The sequence below is a fragment of the Typopeltis vanoorti genome, chromosome 25, assembly GCF_054136105.1.
Source record: "Typopeltis vanoorti isolate ZY-2024b chromosome 25, IOZ_Tvanoo_1.0, whole genome shotgun sequence".
Classification (NCBI taxonomy): Eukaryota; Metazoa; Arthropoda; class Arachnida; order Uropygi; family Thelyphonidae; genus Typopeltis; species Typopeltis vanoorti.
The window spans coordinates 31,759,540-31,787,070 of NC_143573.1; the positions used below are offsets into that span (position 1 = coordinate 31,759,540).

The 27,531-nt window shown below is 33.0% G+C and overlaps 1 protein-coding gene across 1 annotated transcript in view; it reads right to left on the reverse strand.

Moving 5' to 3' along the window:
• LOC150092636 (E3 ubiquitin-protein ligase RNF217-like) overlaps window positions 1-27,531 on the reverse strand; it is a 192,964-nt gene that overhangs the window by 83,582 nt on the left and 81,851 nt on the right. Inside the window, exon 2 of the mRNA XM_090414493.1 lies at window positions 21,447-21,612. Within this exon, the coding sequence (XP_090270619.1) occupies window positions 21,447-21,612 (166 nt within the window). The remainder of the gene's footprint in view (window positions 1-21,446; window positions 21,613-27,531) is intronic.

The window sequence follows — 27,531 nt, forward strand, 5'->3', positions numbered from 1 at the left end:
TCTGACTTCTCTTTTAGCTATGGCTCTTATTCTTTTATATTCTATTTCATCTTCTAATCTTTTACTGCTTAACCATTTGTGATAGGCTTCTTTTTTCTTTTTAATTATTTCTTTGATTGTATCATCCCAGATCTTCAGTTTTTTTCTTTTATTGAATTTTTTGTCTTTCCTAAGCTTTCATTTGCTGCTGCATTTAGTATCGTTTTTATATTAAGGCATTCTATTTCTTCATTTTGTTTTATTTTATCTAGATAGTGGTTAATTCTTTGTTCATATAGCCATTGTACATTTATCATTCAATAGTCTAGTTTTATAAACAAATGTTTCAATTTTTCTTTCTTTTCTTGTTACTTGTAGCCATTTAGGTGGTAATCTTAATTTTATTTTAAGAACGAAGTGGTCTAAGAATAAATTTGTTAAAATATTCTGATGCAGATTGTAACCAACTCGATACATCAGAAAGCAAAGTTGAAGAACCGTGCACATCATCCGCTTTCATGAAAGTACTATTGCAACTATTGAACAAGATAACAAGACGCATGATTTAAGTGAAAAACAGTTAGAAGATTTAGTTGTAGTTGACCACGAAACTAACACACTGTTAGTCTCTGTAAATTTAGAAGATCCAGGTGAATGACCATTATTATTCGCTTTGTTTCCTGTGACAATAGAATTGTCAAGATCAGGGAAAACCTTTTAGGTTTTGCAGATATATCAGATTCGACAGGACGTGGTTTATGTGCAACAATAATGGAACAACGGGAAAAATGGAACATTCCCATTGAAGACATGTGAGGGTATGACAATGGGGCAAATATGAAAGGGAAAAAATATGGACTCCAAAATTTGCTTTTGAACAAAAATCCTCGAGTTTTTTTTACGTGCCATGTGCTGCTCATATTCTAAATTTAATCATTTACGATGTAGCTAAAGTGAATGTAGATACAATTAGCTGCTTTGCAATTATTCAAGAAATATACAATTTCTTTTCATTCTCTTACAAACGTTGGTCAATCCTTTTATAAAGTTCGTAAAAAATTTAACATTGAAACAGCCATCAGAAACGCGATGGGAAAGTAAAATTAATGCAATCTGCCCTCTACGATATCAGTTACAAGAAATTTACGATGCACTTTTTGAAATTTTAAATAATGAAAATTTTAATAAAGAAACTCAGTATGAAGCACAAACATTGTGCACTAAAATAAAGGATTATAAATTTATTTGCTCTCTTATAACTTGGCATGATTTACTTAACAGAATAAACCTGTGAGTAAAATGCTTCAAGACAAAAATATGAACATTACACTTGCTTTAGAATCTATCGAAAACTTAAAAATATTCTTACAAGAGTATCGATCAGATACACATTTTAAAGAAGTTCTAAAAACGGCAAAAGAACTGAGTGAAGAGGCGGATGGAGAACAAGAATTGAAAACTGGTACGGAAGTTCGATGACGAAAGAAAAGACGACAATTTGACTACGAGCATCATGACGAAACGCCACAATCGACAGAAGATAAATTTAGAGTGAATGTGTTTTATACTTGAAGTAGAAAAGGCCATCAAAGGCTTGAAATGCGGAAAGGCAGCAGGAGTAGATGATATTCGACCAGAAATGCTGAAGTATGGTGGTATAAGAGTCTTACAGTGGCTGCACTGCATAGTTCAGAAAGCCTGGACTGAGGGACGAATTCCCGATGATTGGAGTAGAGCTCTCATAGTACCCATATATAAAAAGGGAAATAAAACTGCATGTGAGAATTACAGAGGTATTTCCCTACTGAGTGTTCCTGGCAAGATCTATGCAAGTATACTTGAGAAACGGTTGAGAAGAATTGTGGAAGAAAAGCTGGGTGAAGAACAAGCTGGATTCAGGCCAAATAGAGGCTGTCAGGATCAGATCTTCACTTTACGACAAATAGTCGAGAAAGCATGGGAATATAACAAAGATCTGTATTTAAGTTTTGTCGATTTGGAAAAGGCATATGACAAGGTGCCAAGAGAGAAGCTATTCAATATGCTGCAGTTATATGGTGTAAATGGGGCATTATATCAAGCAATACTTAGTCTTTATTTGAGTTGTAAGTCAGCAGTTAGAATTGAAGTACAGGAAGATGGTTTAATGTTAAATCTGGTATGAGACAAGGATGTACATTATCACCTCTGTTATTCATTATCTATATGGATCACATTATGAAGGAATGTGGTATTAAACCTGATATCAAAATTGGAGATGTTAATGTCAGCTCTTTTCTTTATGCGCATGATGTTATACTTCTAAATAAATCCGCTACAAGTCTGCAAGATTCTCTGACTAAATTGAATAGCTGTTGTAATAGATATGGTATGAAGGTCAGCAATAAAAAGACAAAGACAATGAAAATAGGCAGAATCATTGAAAATGTCAACTGTGTTGTGAATGGAGAACCTGTGGAACAAGTAAAACATTTCAGCTACTTAGGCACGATTTTTACTGAAGATGGTAAATTAAATATAGAAATAGACAATAGAATCAGCAAAGCTGGTATGGTGGGAAGTCAATTGAATAAATTCATATGGAATAAGAGAGAAATTAGTCGGAACGCTAAATTAGCTGTATACAAGACAGTGTTCAAACCAGTTTTAACTTATGGATCTGAGAGCTGGGTCAGAAGTAAAACATTTGACCAAAGACTAGAGACCGCAGATATGAGAGTCCTGAGAAAGATTAGAGGCGTGAACAGATGGCATCAATGGCAATATCGTATTAAAAATGAGGATATTAGGAAAGAACTTGACATTGTCAGCATCCAGGAATGCATTAGCAGAGCTAATCTCAGGTGGTACGGTCACTTAAATAGAATGGGAGAGGAAAGATTAGCAAAACAAGTGTTCTCTGCCAGGTTGGCAGGAAAACGACCCAGAGGAAGACCAAGATATACGTGGATTGATACAGTACAAAGTGCCTTCGACGATAGAAATATAAGATCTGATAATGTTGGAGTCTTGACAAGTAACAGACTGATTTGGAGGAAAATTGTAGATAGGAAGTTAGTAATGATGTAAATTTTTCATGTAGTACTATCATATCCTGTACACCCCTTGAGGGTACATGGCAGGAATTTGATGATGATGTGTTTTATACACTTCTAGACGTTGTAATGTGTTCATTAATGGAACGTTTTGAACAACTAAAAACATATGATAATTTCAATTTCTTGTATAGATTACTACAAATTAATAACGAAGATTTACGAACAAATTGTAACGATTTAGAGATTCTCTTGAAGGACGGTGACAATAAAGACGTAAATGCAATAGAACTATATGATTAGTTGTGCTTTCCGGGATATTTTTCGGAAGAATAATTTAAATATTTAAAGCCATTTCGATATTCTTAATTTTATCGTGTCCTATAATTTTTCTTTCCCTAACTTTTCAATTGCTTTAAGAATACTATTAACCTTACCTGTTAGTGTAGCGAGCGGTGAACGTTCATTTTCATAGTTGAAATTGATTAAAACCTGCTTAAGAACAAGTATGTCACAAAAAAGGCTTGTTAGTTTGGCGTTAATAGCTATTGAAAATGATGTCTGTGCGGAATTAGACGTTAAGATCATTATTTCTAATTTTGTGAATATGAAATCAAAAACCCTAAAATTTTAATTAAAAAAATTTAAAGTGTATTTATGTAATTTAATTTTTTTCTGTTATTCTGTAAAGATGTTATTTTTTGAATACTTATATTAAATGTTCTCATTATTTCTGAATTCTTTTCTTATTTTCTCATTTATCTTGAATTTCTTTTATTTTCCTAAAAGATAGTTGCACTTATAAAAATTATTAAAAAATTTTTACAAGTTACTAAGAATTTAGTAACTTTTAAAATGCAAGAATTTTTTAAACTTTAGTTCAAATAAATTTTAACTTTAATTAAAATTCATTTAAATTTTGTTAGCGATTCGGGTCGGTGAGAAGGCTATAATCCCTGTATCATTATATTCAACGATTAAAGTGAAGTGGCTTTATCAAAATTTGCTTTAACTTTTGAGAATTTTTTGAATATTCTGGTTTTTAACTATTTTCCTGCCTAGTCAACACCACCGGTTCGTTACATTTAGCGAACCAACGTGTGGCTGTTCTGTCAAAATTTATTTAAGAAATTTCAAATAATTTAAATTTTTATTATCGTAAAAGAACCACACACGCCCGAATCGTTACAGGGGCGCTTAAATAGACATTGCATGCGGGCAGCAAAGATCTTAGCGCCGGTTCTGGACATGTTATTCTCTGTTCCTCCTGAGTTACTGGGTTGGAATGTTCAACATAAACACCGAAAATCAAGGCCATTATGGGAAAATATATCTCTCGACTGCGTATATTAATAATGGGAATACCGTTTGTTTCTGTTTGGGAAGTTGTTTTTAGTAACTTCGTCAGTTTGGAGGGTAGCAATCATGGCACGCCAGAGAGCGTCTGTATCTCTGACTTATGATATTGGTTCCTCACGTCATAGACAGGACTTGAATCCAGATCTTTTAAACTAAAGGACTCGTCTATACCAGCTGAACTATGGAGGCTCTGTTTGGGAAGTACCTGTGAGAAATCGGACTCAGTTTTTGCTAGAACATTTGTGGCACTTCCTCGAACGAAAGTTTCAGAAATTCAACATTTCAAATCAAAGAGTCCGCGGATTTTCTTTGCTTTCTGAAATGAAAGCAAAGAAAATCCTAATAAAAACAAAACGATCTGACAGTAAAGTATCTATTCTCGAAATATGTTCTATTGTAATGCCATAAGAAAGAAGATGAAGCGCAGATTTATTAGAACACTGATGAATATTCAGAATCTGCACTAACGTCTAAAATGATATTTCCTAAGAACAGTTACGCAAAATATTTAAAAATATATTTTTGAACATTCCCATTTTCAATTTATTACATTTGCCATTTTTTAAACATCAGCTAACGACGTCATTTGGCTTGCAACACTTTCAGATAAATCAGGAATAGATTTACCCTTCCTTCCAAAAGAGGACAGTGCATATATTTTCCAAAATTCAAGACGAAAATATTTGAAGATAGTGGTATTTCATTTAAAAGTATGGCCTTTTAAAGCTTCCCAAATTCCCCAAAATGAATATTAATTCTTTGTTCTAAATAATGATCGCTCATTTTTACACTGCCAAACAAGCACTTATTTCACTATGATCCCTAGGAGCCGACTGACTATAATGAAAGTTGAAATATGTCGGATCTAATCTCATCATTTCTAAATTACGCATCGAATTATACATTATTCCAAATCAGTTTTCATTACTTTAGATAGATCTTTCACTCGCGTGTATGTGTTTCTGTATGCGCAATGTATCTTCTGGGCTGGCGAACCTATATGCTAGTTTAAATTCTCAAATCTCACATATCTTATTAAGTAAAATTGAATTTTTAAATACCAATTAACTGCGAAAACGGATCAAATAGGTTGACAGTAATGTAAGTATTAACAGTGGGGGGTTTGTGGCTTGAAATCGTGAGGTGTGCTGCAACTTTTGAAATACACACACACACACACACACACACACACACACACTGTAAGTACAGTGTATACGTGTTTGGATAAAATATCAAAATTATGGTAAAAATTAAAAAAAAAATTAAACATGAAAAAATATTATTTATTATCGATAAAATTATAGTTTGGTATAATTCAAAATTACTTAAAAATAAAATCCATTATCATAACCACAATAATGTTCTAAAATAAAAACTATAACAAATGCTATGTCTTTAATTGTAATGTCCAAATATTTAAAGAGACGGAGTAAACACGATAAGCACTACGAACACCCTACTATTGGCGCAAACTGCATATAAACAACAGTGGAACTGCGCAACGGACAGTGCCGCATTACGCTAATAGCTCGCATCTCATTATGACGTGCTTATGCTTGCGCGCGTAGCAATATGGCACTGTGGTAAACACAGTGCTGCTAGCGTCCTTCGTCCTCCAAGTGCTACAAGATGGATTTTTATTATTTTTGATACAAAATAAGAGAATTGTATAGGATTGTTGATGATAAAATTAAATATTACAAGCAAATATAAATAAATGAATAAACGTTTATATATCGAAAAAAAAATGGGGGTGCTGCAGTTTCTCAGTGCCTATGCACGAGCTGCCCATCAACTAAAATACTAAAAACTCAGGTAACATAAGTCAATTTTCTTAGAATACCAGAAAACCTACCAGTGTTTTTTTAGCCTGCGAACTGTAAGGAGACCGGGAGGATATGCCAAGGAATTTGCTAATCATGAATCTAATTTCCTAAAAGCAATAAAAAATGAATTGACAGAAGAAATATATATAACGAAATGTGTATTCTTTGCTGCGCTGCATCATGATTTCTGTTTCATTTTTTTTTTCTTTTTTCTCAATACTTAAGTGATTCCCTCAAAAGTTAGATAGGACTAAAACGGTCTCGCCTATTATATATATATATATATATATATATATATATTAAAAAAAGCCGAGGAGCCACACCTCAGCTAAAGCTGGAAAGACGCGGAAGAGGATGACGAGAGACTTGCATTCTTTAGACGGTTTCTTGAGATATTTGTATAATATCACAAACATACAGGTATTATTTTGTTCCTGTTTTAACTATTTTATACTCGCCACGCCCACAACGAATAACCTTCTCCACCTCGCAGTGCGTGTGCTGTGCTCGGGATGAGCAGACAAAACTAAAAGTGAGAAGTGTGTGTGGCGTCTGCGCTTGTTGTACATGTAGGTTAAAAGTTAGAGCCACAGTTACATGTTCAAAGAGCCGCCCGTTGCCGATAGCTGCCTTATAGAGAACAACAGGCGTCATCTGATTTTTTTGGATTTCATTATAAATTGGCGACTGCTTTGAAAGTATCCGCGGGACAGATATTGCCTTCAGGATTGGCATATCTGTTGTAAAAATCATAAAAGGTGCGTTTCCTAACTTTTCCTTTTTTAAAAAAGAAAGAAACAAACAAAAATATGACAATTTTTTGTAAGGATTCCAAATGGCAATTTTAATCAAATTCGTCCAGATAAATTTCTGGAATAGTATGAAAGCAAAATCGAATCTAATAGCTGCTTACACTTTGCGAGACCCGTCTAAAAAGATAAATCACTCAGGACAAAAATTAATAAATGCCATGCATGCAGTCGTGTCAAGAAGACCTAGTTCGTGTGGGTAGTGTGTGTCACCACTCCTCCAACCAGAGAATGGATTTTGGTTCTAATCCCATCATGAGCATGGATGTTTTGTGAACGTCTTTAAGTAGATGACTTGCGTATCCCGGTATGGCATCACCCTGTTTAATAGATGTCCTGAATTGGCTTGGAAAAGTACTGTTTGATTTTTAGAACAGGGTTGTTTAAATCTTAGCCTGCCCATGGTACGACAGGTTTACTTTTCACGGTGGGATTCACATAGAAAAAAATAAATAAATAAAAAAGCGCCAACCTGTAATAAAAATTTTCTACTTATAAGTACATAAATATAAAATACATGTCGCTCAGAGTAAAAACGTCATTTAGTAGTTACATGAATTGTCACGGTTGGTAAATCAAGTAAGTGGTGGGGGAAAAAAATGAGAAAATAAAGATTATATATGACTGGAAATGAATCAGCACGTGCCAGAAATCAGAAAACGAAGTACTCCCTAATAATCTTAATAAACAATAATATTACTGCACACTTCTTTATAAATAAACAATAAACCATTTTACGCGCATAAACTTTTCCCCTCCCTCTAGAGGTTTCGCTGAATTGGGGAAGGCGACGAATTTTACATCAAAATGAGAGTCCTGGAGTTACTCAGGCAAATGGCAGAGCAATAATTAATGGAGACGAAATTTGGCAATCAGATGATAGCCAGTAAAGTTGGAATTAATAATGCATAGCATACAGCTTGATATAAAATTTTATTGCTTATACACAAGCTTCGTAACTTTTTTTTTTTTTTTTTAAAGGAGAGTTACTCTGAAAACAGGCTTTACGGCTTTCTATGATTACACAACAGTTCCACGAAGAAATCAAAAATGCATTTTGCACTAAAAGATTACGCAATGCATTAGTAGAAGTATAGAGAATTAGCGAATAATTTCAAGCAATCCGATTTTTTTTTTCTATCGGCATTTTTCCCCTCTATTTTATATTTATTTTCTTTACTTTTTGCAAATTACACTTGCGAATGAAGACAAGTGTAAGATGTTTTACATCACTATGCAATGAATGCAGGATAATAATTAGCTCTATTCAGTGGGTATTTTATACTACATAAAAAGTTAACGTGAGCTCTCAGTGTAAATGTAAATATTAATGTTAGAATGGAGTCCATGCGCAGTTACTTTTCTCACACAAAATATTATAAACAGAAACTTAAGTTTAAAATTCATCATTTATAACAAAAATTTGCCAACTTTAATATTCTTGGACTGTCCTAGTATACTGCGTGCATAAATATTCAGTACAATTTTATTATACTGAATAAATATTCAGTACCAATTATAATTAATAGTGTCTCTGATTAAACATTTTCGATTTCGTAATTTTCTTATGAAAAAAAAATCCTGCAAATATACTTTTCAACTATGTAAAGGAAATCACTATAAAAAACTCATTTAATATTTTAAATTATTTAAAAAACTCATTTTTTAAATAATTTAAAATAGTTTCTCCCTTTCAAAAGTCAGATTCCACTTTCGAAATTACGTAAAAGGTGTCATATTCGTAACAGAAGAGCAATCACTCACCCTGGTGACAAAATATATAAAGCTACATATATATACAAACAACAAGAATCGTCTGAGCAATTCTAATATGAGGGTGTGCTGAAAAGTTGTGATAATCACCATGAAGGAACTAAAGTAGAACCAAATTTACGTAAATATGACCATACGTAAATAACGTACAATTGTAAAATATTATTCACTATTGAATTTTTCAATTCTGTATATTTTATAATACTTATGAAAACTTTTTCTTCAATCATTTTGGGAATTTTTATTCTAGACACGTCATTCACTTCCACGTGTCACGATAGTAGTGTAATGTATGATACAATCGCGCTTCTCTCCTACTCATGACGACCATAAAAATTGCAAATAATACAAGGCGCATTGCACCACTATACTTTGAGTCATTGATGATAATCACCGATATTCTTCAGAGTAAATATTATATTCATTAGAACCTCTGTTTTTTTTTCCCTTCTCAAAAATAAAACATATAATGTTGACCAACAAATACAAAAAACTGTTTTCAGTAAGTAATAGGAAATTGATGAAATTGATGTAAGCGATGCTTTAGGAATGCCCTTCCATTAAAACAACTGAAATACCGTAATTCCTATTATTTTATTTTATTTTTTATTTTCTTCGATGGTTGATTCATCGGTTAAGATATGTCAGATATCACCCCTTTTAACAAAACCTGTGTCATCCATCGGCATGTTTTCTGCAATGTGCATGCACAACCGAGTTTTACGGTAGAGTGGCTTCCTAGTATGAAGGATGTGCGCAGGTATTGGTAGTCAAGAATATGGAGTCACTCGACTTTAAACGCGCTCGTTGCCATGGTGATAGCGATAAGCACTTTTAGATGTCGGGAGCATTTTTAGATACGTATCAGCTTTTAGGCAATGAGCCAACCACGGATAGCCACAATTTCCATTAATTAATCATGCAATCGCATACACTTCTTACCTGTTCTATTCAGATTTGTCTTTCTTTTACCGAAGTGATTACTCAAGAAGTAGAAAAATTTACTTGCCTTTGCTTGTTAAGAATGAATCACTATTTGTAAGGTGACTCAGTGTTTATAACAAAACAAAATAGATGGCAGTTAGGTGCGTTTACATTCCCATTTCATTTGATCTCCTCGCTTACTCACTTGGTTTTTCCCCAGTCTACCCACGCCTTAGTACAAATGAAGGCTTGTAAACGAATGGAAGAGACCGATTATTCAAGAATAGTTTTACCATTATAAACTAAAGGATTATCCTTAAATATGTCATATTTCAAGTGACGTTAGAGAATATGACGTGTGAGAAGAGGGAGTGTATAGAATGAGGTGAGGAAAAGGTGTGGAATGTATTTTCTTACAATTTTTTTTAGGTTAAAAAAACCTTAACATATTTTGAAGAAAAGAGAATAAAAGGCCTACAATTATTAAAATAAAACATGTCAGGCCAGTAAAACTTTAATTCAAAAGCACTAATAAAAAGCGATCATATGAGTTCTTGGGAAAAGTTCGTTGTCTTTCAAATAATGAAATATCATGGCAACTTTCATGCAAAAGGTTGTATTTTCTTACATTATCGATCATTTGAAAAGGCAAATACGGTTTTGCTTTTTGATTATAAAATAATATTGAAGATTTATTATACTTTATTCGTTGTCTTTCAAATAATGAAATATCATGGAAATATCTCTTCACCCACCCCTAATTACTAGATCAATTGGTGCGCATGCTAATTGATTGGTTTGAGTACTAAGTAAATAAATCAGTAGCAAGTCAATAAATCTAAAAACTGGTAATCCAGTATTATTGTGTTGTTTTAGTTCATTGTTGTACGCTACTGCATGCAGTAATATGTAGACATTTATGAAAGCCTAAAGATAGGACTGATGATCCTATTTGTCATCGCTCTGGTTGGTACTTAGTATATTCCAAGCACATTCAACACTGGAATATTCCTATAATGAACAAAATAGTCATTACAGCAGTATCATAATGATGTAGTGACTTGTTACTGAACGGCCTCCATTATTATAATAAATAATCCAACCGTTTTCGAAATAGCAATTTGCTAGAAATAGAATCGGATAATTTATTCATTTCATCATCCCGCCAAATCGCAAAGGTGTTTTGGTAATAATCATTTTTCATAAATGTAGGAAAATAAATGACAGTATAAACAACATCTTATAGCGTAGAAATACAATCTTAAATAAGACGATAACGGGAAAAAAAAAAAAAAATCAAGCTGTACAGGTAGAAGCAACTGTACTAACGGGTTATTTCTAGCGTGTGTGCGCAACTCTTTGTGAAAGAGGGATTTAATGTTTGAGTTTAGAGCTTCGAAGCGTGAAAACAGCTACCATTAATGATTACTATATTGAGCATTATTCAGAGAAAAAGAAAGAGAATTACTGCTTTGCACTTAAGTCAGCTTCTTGATAAATACCCCGATCACTTAGAAGTTGTGAACTATTGCCATATGTAGTTTTGAAATGCGCTTTAAAAGGTTGTTATTTGCGAAATTAACTTATATACATTGTCTTGAGAGAAAATATTTCTATTGCTGATGTTTACTGAAAGCAAACAGAATAAAATGTTTTAGTGACTTAGATTTGAATCCTGTCTAGAAAAGACAAACCTCTATAAGGGCTTTTTTCTCGCCGATTTCTCAATTCGGCGGGTGCAAAGAACAGTGGGAATTACAAATTGGTAGTATTATTGTATAATATAGATCATATTGTATAATATAGATCACATCAGGCCGGCAACGTGATTTTGAGCGGCCCGCGGCAGGATAAAAACTGTATTAAATTATATGTATTATCAATTTAGCTATTAGTTTCGCCCCCAGATTTTCTGATTGATATACTAGTTATTCATTATTTCTGATGACGGAAACAATTTATATTCCCAACACGGAATCAACTTTCGAAAATTTTGAAAATTGACTTTGAACTTGTTGCCGCACATGAACGCCCACAGTGTTCTCATTAAGTTGTGTTATATGTAAAAAAAAAACCGAAATACGTAATCAAATTTAATTTAACAACTTATATTTAAATCAATCAAGTATTTTATATTGTTCTCCCAGCAGTAAAACGATTTAACAAATATAGTAATTCAATACATAACTATTGCCTTGAAAAAATGTGGAGTTTATTTTTATTTAAGTTCTGTTTAAAAGTGTGAGGCCCGTGATGCTACCACCCATCATATAATTGGCCCTCGTATAGAATGAAGTTGGCCACGCCTGATATAGATTGTTAAAATTATCTGCGCTTATCGGTTATATTTGACTATGCATAGAATTTTTAATGAACAGAGATAAGCAACACGGTATCAGCTTGTTCTTACACGTATTTCTAGAGCTTTATTTAGGATCTCTCTCTCTCTGTAATGAAAGAGACACAGATGCACGCTGGTGAAAATTCAATTACATTTCGTGTTGTGTTTTAATAGTACTTTTTCTGTCATTCTATGTCATATAGCCTGCACAAATATATTTATGCATTATTTAAAAATAATTCATATATATCATTACAGTTTATGCGTGTTTCTTTTAAAAAACGATAAGCTGTATTTCAAAGGCATTTTTATAAGCTGCATTGGTAGTATTATTGTACAATATAGATTCTTAAACTTTTTAATCAAACAATCTCAAATTAAAATCGTTTCCGAGCAACCAATGATCTAGATAATTTCTAAATATCAGAATTAATTGTCTTAAGCATCTCAGAACACTTATCGTTGCTTTTATAGTATATAGCTAGCCAGAAATCGCTATTTTCTGCCTAGGCTACCAGCTTTTTAGTTAATAATTTCCTAGCTCCAGAATTTTTCCTTTTAACCCCGCTTAATGGATGAACTTCTTTTGATTCTGATGCTTTCGGGTAGTCACGTGAACATCAGCAATATTCTCGTTATTTTTTTTTTTTAATAGAAAAAAATCCCAGAATGCAGTATTCTCAAATACTATATTTTCCCCCTCTCGCACTAAAAACGAATGTATGAAAGATGTGTCTTATCATTGCAACAGTTTTCAATGATATTTTCTGGTAATAGTTTTCGGTAGACTATATTACTCCATTCACTTCTCAGATGCACAGTAAACTGTCAATAACAGACAATTTTCGGAATGTCGCAGATATAAGTTTTTATGCCTCGCTTCATGATAAATTTCTCTTTACATTCTTATTGTGTAGCAACAGAGAACACAAAAACATTAGTAAAGGCGCGCTGCAAGACAATCTTTCCTTCTTTAATCGATTTATCTCTGTGAGCATCCGTTTTCTGTAATAATGTATTTAAAAATTCAGGCAAAGAATAAACACCAAACGATAATTTGATGTTCACCGACAAAAAAAGTAAACATTTTTAATTAAAAATTAATCCCATTTTCTACATCCTTGTTAATTCGCTTTTCATAAAAATAGTTTTATTTGCATCATCCATATCATCATCCAATTTGAGTGATGTGGTTTTGTTGAAGCATTCTGTAGACTCTTCTAGAACCGAACTAGCAAATTTTCTTTGAAATTAAACATTACTCGTTCACATTGCAAATAATGAAAAAAAAAAAAAAAAGATATGACCGAAGTCCTTTAGCCATGGACAATAACGAATATTATGATATAAGCAAAGCTTTGTGATAAAGAGAAAGTGAGTAAAGAAATAATTATCTATTGATTACAGGAAACAAGACTTAAAAAATAATAGATGAAGGACATATAACTCAAAAGGATATTGATGATTCATTCGTGATAATCCTTAAACATACCAGTTGGAATCAATATTGTAATGAGTGAAGATCTTGTTGATGAATCAACAAGATCTTCGAGTTACTTTCCTCGCCGATTTAATATTTTTGTTTAATTCTTCTAATTAATAAATTAAAAACTCATAAACATCTTAGAACAATTAGACCTAGATGATAAGGATGTTAAGAATCATTAAAAACCTCTACTGGGGGCAGACTGCAACTGTCCTAACGGACTACATCAAGACAAGCAATATTAAAATTGAAAGAGGAGTGAGACAAGGATGTGTACTATCTCCACTTCCGTTTAACACCTACTCAGAAGTTTTATTTCTCAAGGCCTTAGAAGGAAGAACTTTATCAACATGAAACCCACTTTATGTAACAAACTTAAACAGTGAAATTCGAGTATGAATTATGAAGTGCTACGTATGGTCAAATTTACTATATGTAGTTAAAACGTTAAAGGTAAAAGACAAATACAATCAAAACACTGGAAGCCTTTCAGATGTGGATATTTAGAAGGATGCTCAGGATCCCATGGACAGAAAAAATCAAGAATGAAGAGGTACCGAGAAAAATAAAAATGGAGAATTAGTCAATATTGTGAAATCAGAAAACTGCCTACTTAGGACAGCTAATGAGAAACCATAAAATAACATTCTGCAGGTAATGCTAGAAGGTAAAATCAACGGAAAGAGAAAACCTGGAAGAAGAAAAATAGCATGGCTAGACAATATAAAAAATTGGACTAAACTAAACACAGATCTCTTAATCAGGGCCACTAAAGACAGAAGTAAATTTGTAAAGGTGGTCGCTGAACTCCATTAGGAAATAGCACACTCGAAGAATTAATAAATAATACATTGATTTGCGTTTTTTAATAAAGAAATTACATGGTAATTTCAATCAAATCATAATTAGTGCTATTTTATTTTTTCTAATTAAAATCTCTAACAGCATAATTAAAGTATAAGAATTTCTCATAGCGTTTAACACCTAACGAATTAAATGGAAGCATATTCTCTCTCTCTCTCTCTCACACACACACACACACACAGATTGGGTGTCTATAAGAATTGCAACAAACTACTAAGGCCACGAGGTCAGCTTATTATGATTGAAAACTGTGATCATTCACTTCAAAATTGCCTTAAAGGTATTTTTGCCTCTAAAAATTAGATTTTTTTTTCAGAATTCGGGATATTAATTTAAACAGTTTATACAGATTTTAATTCAACGCCGAGGATTACTTTCATATAAAAGTCATTTTGCTGTCACCTGTCTAGAAGAATAAAGTAAAAAGTTATATTTTGTTCCATTACCTTAAGATAAACAAGAAAAATTGCAAATATTTTGTAGTGAGATATTTACTAAATGATACAGTAAAGACCATTTTTACGAGCAGATTTTTTGTTTCCATTTATTTTAAATATCATGGAAAGGCTCATATAACTGTAAGGCATATTTAAAATCAATGTCGAGAATGTAATCTGTCGTTTGCTATACCATACAATGGCTTTTTTTATTTTTTTTTTATTTCAAATGAAAGTAAAAAGGGGGAAAAAATCCGTCTTGCGTTAGTAGATGGGATAGAAGAAATTACAATTTTATATAAATATAAAAAATATATAAAAAATCTAATTCCAAATTTCGAGCTAGATTGCATGACGTTTAACACGACATGTTGGATTTAACCAGTTTCACAGTTCAGTGTGCTGTTCTATTCTGTTTGAACGACTGAGGATGGATGACCTTGACAATTCCGTGAGTTCATACCAAGTAACAGTGTTAAAAACCAATGAAGGTGATACTACTGATCTTCGACCTATTTTTGTCCCATTTCGTGCTATGATGAACGCATATGTTGGAGTAAGTAACGTCGTCATGGCAACGAATGTGGAAACACTGAAGCCTTTAACAGTTGTTCGGTAGGAATGCTGAAACCAATTAGACTGTGTGCGCGCTTGTGCGGGCGTTGGTGCGCGCGCGCACGCACGCACACACTTTCCTGCACCCTCAGCACCTTCCTGCCTTGAAAATCTAATTACCTGGCAAACATAAAATACATCCATACCAAATATCACTGCAGTTTCAAATAGAAATAGAGAAATGTGTGAATGGAACACTAAATATGACACAAACGCACGCGCGCGAGCGCACACACGTCCAGACCCAGCAAAAGTACTCTAAAATGTATTTTAAGTACTGTACTTCTAGTACTTTGTACCCAGTTCTGATACGGTTTGTTCTGAATTTGCACTTGAAGAATTCGATCTCAAATTGTTTTCAATCGATTATGAGAATAACAGAGGTAAGATCGGAAAGGGTAAATCCACAATCGCATCTTCAAATTATAACAATCATTAAAAGTGATATTGAAAAATTGGATGTGTACGCCATTGATGTTGTCTTCGATAACACTCGGTAAATAAATATCGAATTAATAATTATCAATATCGAATCATAATTAGCAACTCAGCCATGAATTGCAAAGAATCACTGGATTACTTTTATTACAAAAATCATTAGGATCCATATTCGATCTCCTGTAAATTCCGGTTCTAAGTAGAATATTATTGATCTACTATCCTACTATATTTGTTCGACAGAGATATTCAACAGGACACATTCTGCCAATTTTGAAGTGCAGTTAATGAAAGAACTACACTTTAAAAATATCAAAAAAAAAAGGCCAAAGGCGTAATTTTTTTCTTTCAGCTGAAATTTTTAAGTCCTACCGATTCGTAGTCCAGATTGGGTTTTCTCAAACTGAAAGCACGGCTCACTGAAGTGAAGAATACCACATAACGACAGCAAGGAAAAAAGCTGACTCAGCGATGGCCAAGTGAATTAAAATACTGGGACAGATTGTTTCACTAAAATCTCAGCGAGAAACCGACTGCATATTTTTCTATTACTAACTTTTTTTTTGACCAACTGATATACAAAATTTTTTTTACTGATTACATTAATCTTTACGCTAATTATTACGAGTATTATTATTTTCATATGACATCATTTTGGATCATAAAATGAAAACAGGAACAAATTAAATTGTCTGGTTTTGTATGTTAACAAATGAACGCTTCCACTAGTAAAATTCAAGTAAGCACTGAATTAAAACAGTAAAACAAAATAATTCATTCAAGAACTGCATCCACGTTTCGGCTATATCGAGTTTCATTTAAAAAAAGAAACGACGTAAATTCATTAGAAATAAGTCAAATGTAGGTTAGAGCAAAGGCGGATCGAGTCAGTGTCGGACATGGCAACCGCCAGAGCCCCAAACTCGAAGAGGGCCTTGAGAATCAACTTTTCCAAATGTAGAAATTAAAAAAAAAAAATTTTTTTTTTGACTATTTCTATTTCTAATTCATCGGAGGAAAAGAAAGATCTTTCTCAGTCTTAAAAAGGGTAAAAAAAAAATATCTAAGAAGTACGATGTCAGAAGAAAGGCGCTATTGTGTATGGAACAAGTATTAAATAACATCGATACTTCGAAAATACTTGAACTTGCTAGAAAAAAAATTTAACTTTTTACTCCAACTCAAATATATTTTTATTTTTTCTTAAAATAGTTTATCATCTTGTTGAAATTTTAATTTTTATAAATTTTATGCCTGATGATATAAAGAAAAATCGAATGCAATGTTTAGAAATAAATATAAAAACACATTTTAGGGGCCCTGTAAATTAACGCAGGGACCTCAAGCCGGCTTAATCCGCAACTGGGTTAGAGCATTATCGTACTTGGTGAACAGCACTATTTCTCTGTTAACATTCATTTCAATCTACGTGATTTATATCATAGTAGTTTAAAATCTAAATCCCCTGCTGTGCTTAAATAGAGTACTCGTTAAAAAGCTAAAAGGTCACCATAAATTTTCCCTCAACTCTTTATCAAAGATATGTGATATACATTATCGAAGAACGTACTTAGATATTATGAAATGAACTCAAAGATTCCCAAAAGCCAAGCTTGTCTACAATAGTTCAAAGGCCAGATAGCTTAATTAAAGCCGTAGTGTGTGTGTGTGTGTGTGTGTGTGTGTGTGTGTGTGTGTGTTATATTCGTCTCTTAAATAATATTCTTGGCAAATGCGTAGAACGGTACTGTACTTTCTGGACGTAGTCGGTTTATTCGCACCGACTACAGATTTCGGATAATTTATCATCTTGCGCTCCGTTAAGTAGATGAGATAAGAACAATAAAGTGGGGAGCAAATACCCATCTGTAACGCCTGTCGCTGAGTAATGAAATTATAGGTTCACAAGAGATGTTGTTCGCTCTGTCTTGGCGTGTGCACAGGAAACGTTGTTCGCCTGCTATTTATTGAGCACCTTACGGTTGTAGTTGGAATCGACTCATTTGCTGAATCCCGTGCTTCCATATAATCAACGCTTTATACCAGATTCCAAAAACATTTGCCAAAATAGAGTGAAATTAATGAAAGCTTTTAGCATTTTGTTGTTAAAGAAAAAGTGCCCAGCAACTGATTACTGAATGTCTTAATGATTTGTTTTATTAAATACACATTTCACGTGTGTATATATATATATATATATATATTTTTTTTTTTTTTTTTTTTCCTCACATTTATTTGCCTGCCTAATGAAATTTTCTTTCGACTTACGTCGGTGAAAAAAGGAGGGAGGGGGAAAGAAATGTTAACTATTCAGGAGAAAAATTAAGCTCATTTAATAATGTGTGTGTGTGCTTCGAAGTCTCTGGCCAATATTGGGAATTAAGGTATTTAATCACAAAGAATTAAAAGCTGGCGAGATCCTTCAAAACAACAAAATCGAGTTAAATACATGAAGAGGTTTATGGGAAGCATCGACTGGTTTCGAAAATTTAGCTGAACTTTTAACGAGAATGAAAACTTAAAATTCGTGGTAGTCACCTCAAGATGAGTACTTGAATTATATTCAGCCACTCAAGATGAGTAGATTAGAACCTCCGTAGCTCAGTAGGTATAGACCAGGGGTGAGGAACCTTTTTAGTATCAAGGGCGAAAATTGCTAATTTTAAAAACTTCCGGAGGCGACTGGAAAATTTTAACTCTTATATAGTGTATGTAGTGTGCTGATGTACATACGAGTATATCAGCAAAGGGGCGAATTGAAATAGACTCGCGGGCGTAAACAATCTTTATCTGATCTATTTCGACTAAAGGTGAGTTAATCGGTCTCATACGAGGGCGCTGAGTTTTTTCCTCCTGGAAATTCGGGTTTTTCGTTCCTCAAATCAGGCAAACCGGTCCCATGAACACATTTCTATAGACAAAATTTACCCCCCCACACACACACTCAACGCCAGGCTCTGCTTCGGCTGGGATCGCGCGCGTAAAATCGCATCATGTCAAAAAGCCGATTCCCAAATAGATGGGATAAGGCACAAGAAGAAAATGAAGACTCAAGACGAGTAAATTTTGATTATATTTGTTCTCGAAATTCGGGTTTTCGCTATAGACAAATCAGCCTGAGGACACACACACACACTAAAATAAATACCAGACAATGCGTAATATTGAAACAGTGCTTTTTTTTTAATTTATATATAAACAAGTAAAAAAGAATAGGTTCTACTCTGAAAAAAAAAAATCAACGTAAGAAAAAAGTTCCTATTTAAATTAGTTAGATCAAATATGAAAAGAAAATAAAAACTTTTGACTTGCTCATTGACTTATTTATGCTTCACTTGCATGAATATGATGAAAAAATAATGAATCACTGAAAAGTGACCATATCAGACTAGTACACAAGCAGTGCCATTTACCGTTAAAAGTAGGTCAAGAGAAATTGAAACAGTAGTACTTTGTGCTCGTGAGAATATTCAGGAAGGTACCTCTCCCAGACTATTCTATTTATGTTTATTTATCCAAGTATGCATATACCTGGAGAAATAATATTATCCTTACAATATTAATAAATTTAAGTAAATTTTAAATAGATAAATTTAAATAAAAATATTAATATTATCGAAATCGATCCAAATTATTTCCTCCCTTTTGCGAGAAGAGATGGAATAGTCTATAATCTGGATTTAAAATCCTGTGCAAAAATATTCAGTGATTATGAAAGGACAAAAAACAAAAAGGCAAACAAATGCTTTCTCCGTGTTAAGTTCACCGTTGGTGGTGAAAGAGTAGAAGTGCTTGAGTAACATTGGAATAATGATGCTATCTAGGTGGACGGACCAATGAAAAATAAAATCTCTTAAGTCTTTTATAATAATCAAGGCCGAATTATTATTTATTTATTTTTTAGATAGAGTAAACCGGTTAACCTGAAAAATCGGCTGGATATAACATTTATTAAGGCCACAGAAACATCACAGTGGTCTCATGGAAGTGTTTACATGTATTTCTATAATCATAGTTAACTACTTCTGCGTGTGGGATTCCAATAAATCAATGAATCAAGATTATTTTTTATAAATAATGGTACGTAAACATGACAGTGTCCTTAAAAAGGGTACTGTGTCAATCAATAAATGAAATTTAGAAAAAAAAAGGTTTTTAATATTAAACTTATAGCGTTTGAAGAGCAATTACGAAATATATTTCATTCAAATTTTATGTCAAACTAAATAATGAATTTAAGGTTTGAATGGCAGACATAACGGAGACTACCAAACCGGATCATCTTGTCCTGGAGTATATAACTAAATTATTTCCTCTTTATTTACATCGGGAATTCGTTTAATATATATATATATAATATATATATATATATATATTCGTTTTATATATATATTTCTTTAGCAATATATAAGACCGATTTTTAGCTGTACTCTGCAAAACAACTACCTATTAACTTCGAACACTTGTCTATCCGTATGCATATAATTACCTCGTTATAGCAAATGGATTTTTAATAAAATGCAGTATTTGGGATTCTTAAGAAAGCCTTATCAATTGCAGTGATCATGGTACAGGAAGGCTACACACGGTAGCCTTATTAATTTTTTAAATTGTTTCTGATTCTTCCATATTTGTTGTTTTTATGTAAATATGTAACAAACTAAGCATATAAATGAGTATTACCTAAGAAAATAAGAATAGTCCAAATGGATCATAACTGGATCAGCTACAAGATATTATCAATCAGAGAGAGAGAGCTTTCTCTTAAGAATAGTTTTAACCTTCAGTACCACGCCATATCAGTAATTAAATCCCAATTTATGCATTTGCCATATATAGTGTCTGGTTCCAACTCAGCTAATTACCAAAAATATCAACAGTTTGGTCATTTAGACACTGATTTAATTTTTAGATCGCTCAAAGCTCTCAGGTCGCGTTGGCGATCTGAATATATTTGAAACGAACATTGTGAGTTGGTTCTTTTTTTGATCATTTTAAGATGTCCACTGCGCATCTTATGATGCATTAAAAATTTACGGTAAAACGTGACATAGTACGTGAATACGGCGAGCTAAAAAAAAGTTTTATACAAAAATAGAATATTGAATTCTATTTCATATCTGATTTTAAAGAATTATAAAAGCTTAATTATGTAGAGACAAACATTAACACTTTTCGCACTTTTTTTCCTGTTATTAAAACAAACTGACGGCCACGAAATTTGCTACCTCTCAAACATTGATTATTTTTAACGTTTTACATATTACAGAAGAGCTTGTTTCGTGATAAATAACACTGTTGCTCAATGAGCTGTTTCTCTTGTAGCATTGCTGCTTCGATGACGTAATATGCTCGTCATCCGAAACATCTTTTCACAATATGAACACTAACTGGTATTTCATGACTAACCAGTTAGTCATGAAATTTGTAAAAATACAAATTTCATGACTTAAATTTGTATTTTTAAATTTTGCTGACCTTTCATTGAACATTAACAGCGATGCACCGGATCTTGATCCCTTAACAACCCAAAACTTTTGAATGTTGTCTAAGAACTTACCTTGCATTTCGGACACCTCTGAGCATTTAGTTGTCCATAGCTTCTCTCCTTGGCCCAAATTCTTAGTAATCTGTCACCTTTGCGAAACTGTTTGCACGTCATTAGTTCGTGCCATGGTGCATGACACTGGAAACACCAATCTAGCTGACATGACGGGCATTTTATCCTATTGAAAATGAAATGGAAAAACAATATGTACTTATAGTTCAGTATTAAAGAATGAAGAAAAGTAATAATTGGCAGCATATTTCGATACTAGGAAAATATTTTTACAAGTTAATTTTTTTTTGGAATAAGAACAGAATCATGGGAGGAAATCAACAGCGAGTCAATGGTGAAATAAGCAAAGCTTGTTGTTATTAGCAATCTGCATTAAGTGAGATTTCATGATAGCATATGGGTAACATTTAAAATTGTTTTTATGCTTACCTGTTTAAAAATAGCAAAATTACCACTATTTCATTTTTTGAAAAATAAACTGTTTTGATCTTTGGTCATGTGGAACAATCTCTGAAGGATAGGCTTGGTATAGCTCGCAATTTGCCAGCTTTTTTCCATTAAATTTCTCAATGGTGTACTGACTCATGTCTTCTTAGAAGACAAACTCTAAACCCAAGATTAGATTTCATTCTGGATTTCATTCTGCAGAATAAACACTTTTAAGTTTGAATTAATTAGCTCTTATTTTGGTATGATCAACAGTTCTCGACTTTAATAAAAAATTATCACACGACTCAGTGAGAATAGTACTGCGATTTTCCCCACTGAACAAGAATATTATATATGAACGAGAGAATAGTATAAGTAGTGGCAGAATTCAGAAGGCATTTTCTGATAATGGCATCCGTGTACCATAATTAATAAATGTCCTTGCATTGTCTATAAATGTTGGTAGCGTGTATTTATGTGTGTGGAAATGAGGGGAAAAGGAATACATTTAGTACACTTTTCTCGAAGAGCAACAATAGCTAGTTCCGCTTCAATATAATTGCTCTACAATAAATCCACTAATTGAACATTCTGAACTTTGGAAAAGGTAAAGCATGACAATAGAGTATTACAGTAATATTGCATGATTTGAGATGTATGAATACAGGTTCAGGTTTTTCAACAATTTATTTATTTATTAACCATAATTTATCTACGTCTCCATTTTTAAAAGGGCTATTCGCAAAAATCACGGGAGATGGCGCCACAGTCGATTGCGGGAAGTGTAAAATGAGAGTTTGCAAGCCTTAGAATAATAATTAAACACACACACACACTGAATGCAATTTATTTTCGAAACACATCCGTTAAGCTAATTTTGAATGATATAATAGTATGTTTTAAAAGCAAGCTTTTTTTTTAATTATAAAGATGACACAGCTCTCAGACATGATTTAGTGCAATATTTATCAGTATCTTAATTTGACATTACAAATATAATCATGGATCACACAAAACAGATACAAGTTGAAGATACTCGCATTAAGTTATCAGCACATATAGAGCAGCGCTCCTAGGCTTTGTAATTAGCAAAGCTCAGAGTCTGTATGCGTGTGGGATGCGAGCACACATCCCACACGCATACAAGACTACACGCAACTACTGACGTATATTATACAGCAGGCATTGCCAAATCCGTCGCGCAGATACATTCAAAGTAGCGCTTCAATACTGAGATTCGATTCAAAATTTCCAGAACAAATTATAAATATATTTTTCACAGATACAGTCATATATATATATATATACACACACACACACACACACACACACACACACACGAACATTGATATTCTTCAGATTCCATGGGAAAGAGTAAATTAGCACGAAGGCTATCTTCCTGATGGGCCCTGACTCAAGTTTATTATCAGGTGACTTCAGCCTTCTGAATTACTGCTTTCATACTGCACGCACTTAACGCATTTTCCTTCTCATAAAATTGCTTAGTAGTATGCTGACTCATGTTACGAGGTTAACGAAAGTAATAAACAACACTGAGATTTTTCTCTGCATACAGAACAGCTTCAAATGACATACATATGTATAGCAAAACATCCAGATGAACTTAGGTTTTGTAATCAAAGAAAAAGAACTGTCACTTCATTTGCAGATTTTTTTTTATGCAACTAGTCCTAAAATTAACCCTTTTTTGTTAATTAAAAACAATATCTCTATGTTAAGAGGTTCCGCTTACTTCAAAGTATAACGTTGAAGTAAGCGGAACCTATTATGGTCTCCGACTGTTGTCTCAAATGAAACTTTATGAGAAAAAATTGTACCTATAACCATTCCGTGTATCACAAAAATGAAGAAATAGCAAACTATTTATTTATTTATTCTTAATATGATGAGCGCACCTGCTATTCTTATTATATATAACCACCTCCAGAAACTCAAGATAAGGCCCATGACGTCATGTTTGTTTAAAGATATATTTTTTGCTAATATATTTTCGAAAAACATTTCTTTTCAGTTGATAAAGTTTTTTTTTCTTTTAAAGTACCATAACATTACAAATATTCTTGCTTACTGAGGGTTCTGTCCAGCGAAATCTTCAAAATACCCTATCTATAATTCATGCTATAAAAGAGGGGATTGAGCTGGTTTGTACGTGCACCCTTTGTAGAATAGCTTTCAATTAAGATTAATATCATGCTTTGAAAGCAGCTGAATACCCTCCAAAAATGCCGTTTTGGCATACAAAACTGTTACAGTTCTTTAATTCGAAGAATATATTAACTTTACTCTTTTCATTACCTGCTGTAAGCACGGTATTAATATTTAACAATAATGTGACCATCATTGCAAGTTAGTATAAAATCAATATCTGAAGTTCCCAAATACGATATCAGTGTTAGCTTTCATGCAGTTCTTTCATATATCATTCAATGAAACAGCACAACAAAAGCTAATACATGCTGAAAACATCAAACGTATTTAGGCGCAACAGCCTTCAATATTGATTCATTTCAAATTAATCACATTTAGAGACTATCTCGGGTATACATTGCAAATAATGTGCAGATAAATAAAAAAGTGATATTGTAACAAAATGACGATGTCTTACAACTATTTCTCAGATATGAGATATCTTGTAAAAATTACTATCGCCCGTGTACTTTGGCCTACACCTTAATCTCTTGCCTAGAAGAGCATTGACCCATTTAGTTGCAAGGACAGGACAGGTACAAGGATATAGTTTAAAATTATATCCCTGAAAACAGTTAAGAGATTGTCTATTTGTATTTTCAAATGGCTTTGTTTTTTCATAACTTTGTACAGTCTAGTTTTTAATCCAAAATTGCATACATAATTTGTAGTTTACTTCGATAATTAAAAAAAAAAAAAAAAATCCAGAACCAATAACGCGTGTGAGTGTCGAAATTAAAATTTGCAACTTTTTTCTTGGGTATCAGCTCTTGAAACGTTTCAAGGTTAAATGATATTTCTGTGCATTCCAACGTTACATTTTCATTCTGAGAAACTAAGTAATGCAGGGAGGGTACAGGAAACAACTGGGCTACTTTCCACTGAAGATTCGCGATTTTCACGTCTGTAACAGGTCCAAAGAAGCATTTCGTCACATTGAGATATGCTGACTAGATAGTGGGCAATGGACATTATATATAGTTTCCGTTAATATAGCCCTATTATTCGGCAATATTAATTGTCTAACTGTAGATCAAATCACAAAATTGAGATTCCCCGTAAAAAAAAAAAAAAAAAAAACTAGCAGAAAAAATTTATTAGTAATAAGGTTTTTGTTTACTTCCTTTTGCAATCATGCGCTTTTAAAAGAAATATCTCCGAAATGTTTATTTAAAATGTTCTTGAAAATAGAAGGTCAATCATACTAACGGAACATTAACATTCTATGCATTCACAGTTTTAAGGTCATTAATAATAAACAGTTCAAAACAGAGAACTAGGGTTTTCCATCTAGGAAGCGGAGTACCTTTATAGAGGTTGTCAATTGAAGTTAAGCTGACCGCCGGTCTCATATGGAGACAGAAGGATTTTTACTCGGAATTTTTTTTAATGCCTCAAAGTAGCCAAATTGCCCAGAGAATACATTCAATTCAGACATAGAAACGGGATTAACCGTCCTTTCATATCAATCATTATGTTTATATGAACATAATCTGTTGCAGAATAAGGAATAAAAGAGTAATGGACAATTATATAATTCCATTATATATATATATATAGAGAGAGTTTTTTACCTTGGGTATACTATACGTTAAAGATACCAAGCAATTTTATACTTGGTTTTAATCCTTTTTGCCATGTAAGCAAACAAGCAGGTAAGTTTGCGCGAGAAGTATTTTCAGGTCTGAGGCAACTCGTGGTAAAGGCGGAGTAAGCTCTGATCACTTTCTTTAGTATCCCTCATAATCAGTGGCGTAACAAGGGGGGGGGCGGTCCGTCCCGGGCGGCACTTAATCTTTTTGAACTTTTGCAATTAATCCTAAAATACAGTCTCGAGAACTCATTTCCAAATATTGTAATACTACTGCGAATTTTCCTCACAATTGCTATAAGTGTTGCTAGTTGTGAGAGGAGTTTTTTAAATAAAATTTGATTAAGAATTACCTACATTACTATGAAATAGATTTCGCCAATGTCATCGACGATTTTTCTAACAGAAAAGCAAGAAAAACATTTTAGAATGTTGAAATTATAGTTTTACTTCAAAAGTAAACAGTGTTTTAATTTATTTCCCTATAAGTCATTTTGACTTTTTGTAGTATTTTGGTGTGTACTGAGAGGGGCGGCAACAGCTCTAGCTACGCCACTGCCCATAATGCAAAATACATCTCCTTGCGGACATGTATGATGCTATGGATTAAGGGAATTCAACCTTTATTGAGGTCTCATCAGTGGGAGCCAGACCCTGAGACGCCAAGGTTGAAGTAATGCAGAACTTATAAATTTTACCTATACAAGTTGCCACAGGATGCTTCGACCTTATTAAATAACAATCTCAGGATGAGAAAAAGATGTAGAAATACTAAGGAAAGTGATCAGAGCCTACTCCACCTTTACCACGAGTTGTTTCAGACCTGAAAATACTTATCGCGTAAACTTGACTTACCTGCTTGTTTGCTTACTTGGAAAAAAGGATTAAAACCAAGTTTATAAAATTGCTTGGTATCTTTAATATATATATATATATATATATATATATATATATATATATATATATATATATATATATGGCAAAGCATTTCCAAATAACAGAAAAGGTAGATGAAGTTAAGAGGATGAGAATTTGCCCGGTAAATTTGAAGCTAAATAAATTGTCCAGCTGTTCAGTCTGAGTTGCCAAAAGAAGAACTTACACGATTAGTGAGAAGGGAAAAAAAAAAAAAAAAAACTGGTTAAGAAAGGTAAAAAAACTGTTGAGAGAATTATCTAGTATTCTAGTAGGTAGATGGAGAATTTGTGTTAGATCATTCCCGACCCAAATATATCGGCATTTCTTCTAGCTGGATCAGTGAAACCGAAGATGGGAAGCTAGTTTAAGTTTTGGTGGCTGAAGTTTTAGGGAGACAACTTCACTATTTGGATATTTTGAGCATAGAAAATCTAACAACTGAGAAATAATCGAAATATCTAGAACGTTAAAACTATACTGAGAGAAAAAATTATTGGACTTATGTTCCTACAAGTTTTTTTTATTCTTACCAAGAAAGATCGTATCGTATTATAAGACAAGGTGATTATTCAAATATCGCAACCTTTTCAAGATGTCTACTAAGACTTCAGATGCATTTATAAGAAATCAGTAAGTTAATTATGTCTAATACAGTGACGGCCCGTACATAAGCACTGCGACACTGCAGCTCTCCGAAGGAAAAAATGAAAAAATTAAATTTTGTTTGTGTTCATAAATAATAACAATGCTTACAACATTATATAAATGCTACAACATGTTAAAGGTTACAGCTTATGTTTTCACATTGATCGAACAGTTAATAATTGGAATTGTTCGATTAACGCTTTAGATTACGAAACAAATGCACTGCCATCTAACGCCGATATTCGTTTGCGTTTGTCATTGATACGAAACTTTTATTATTGGTGTTCGTTCGTG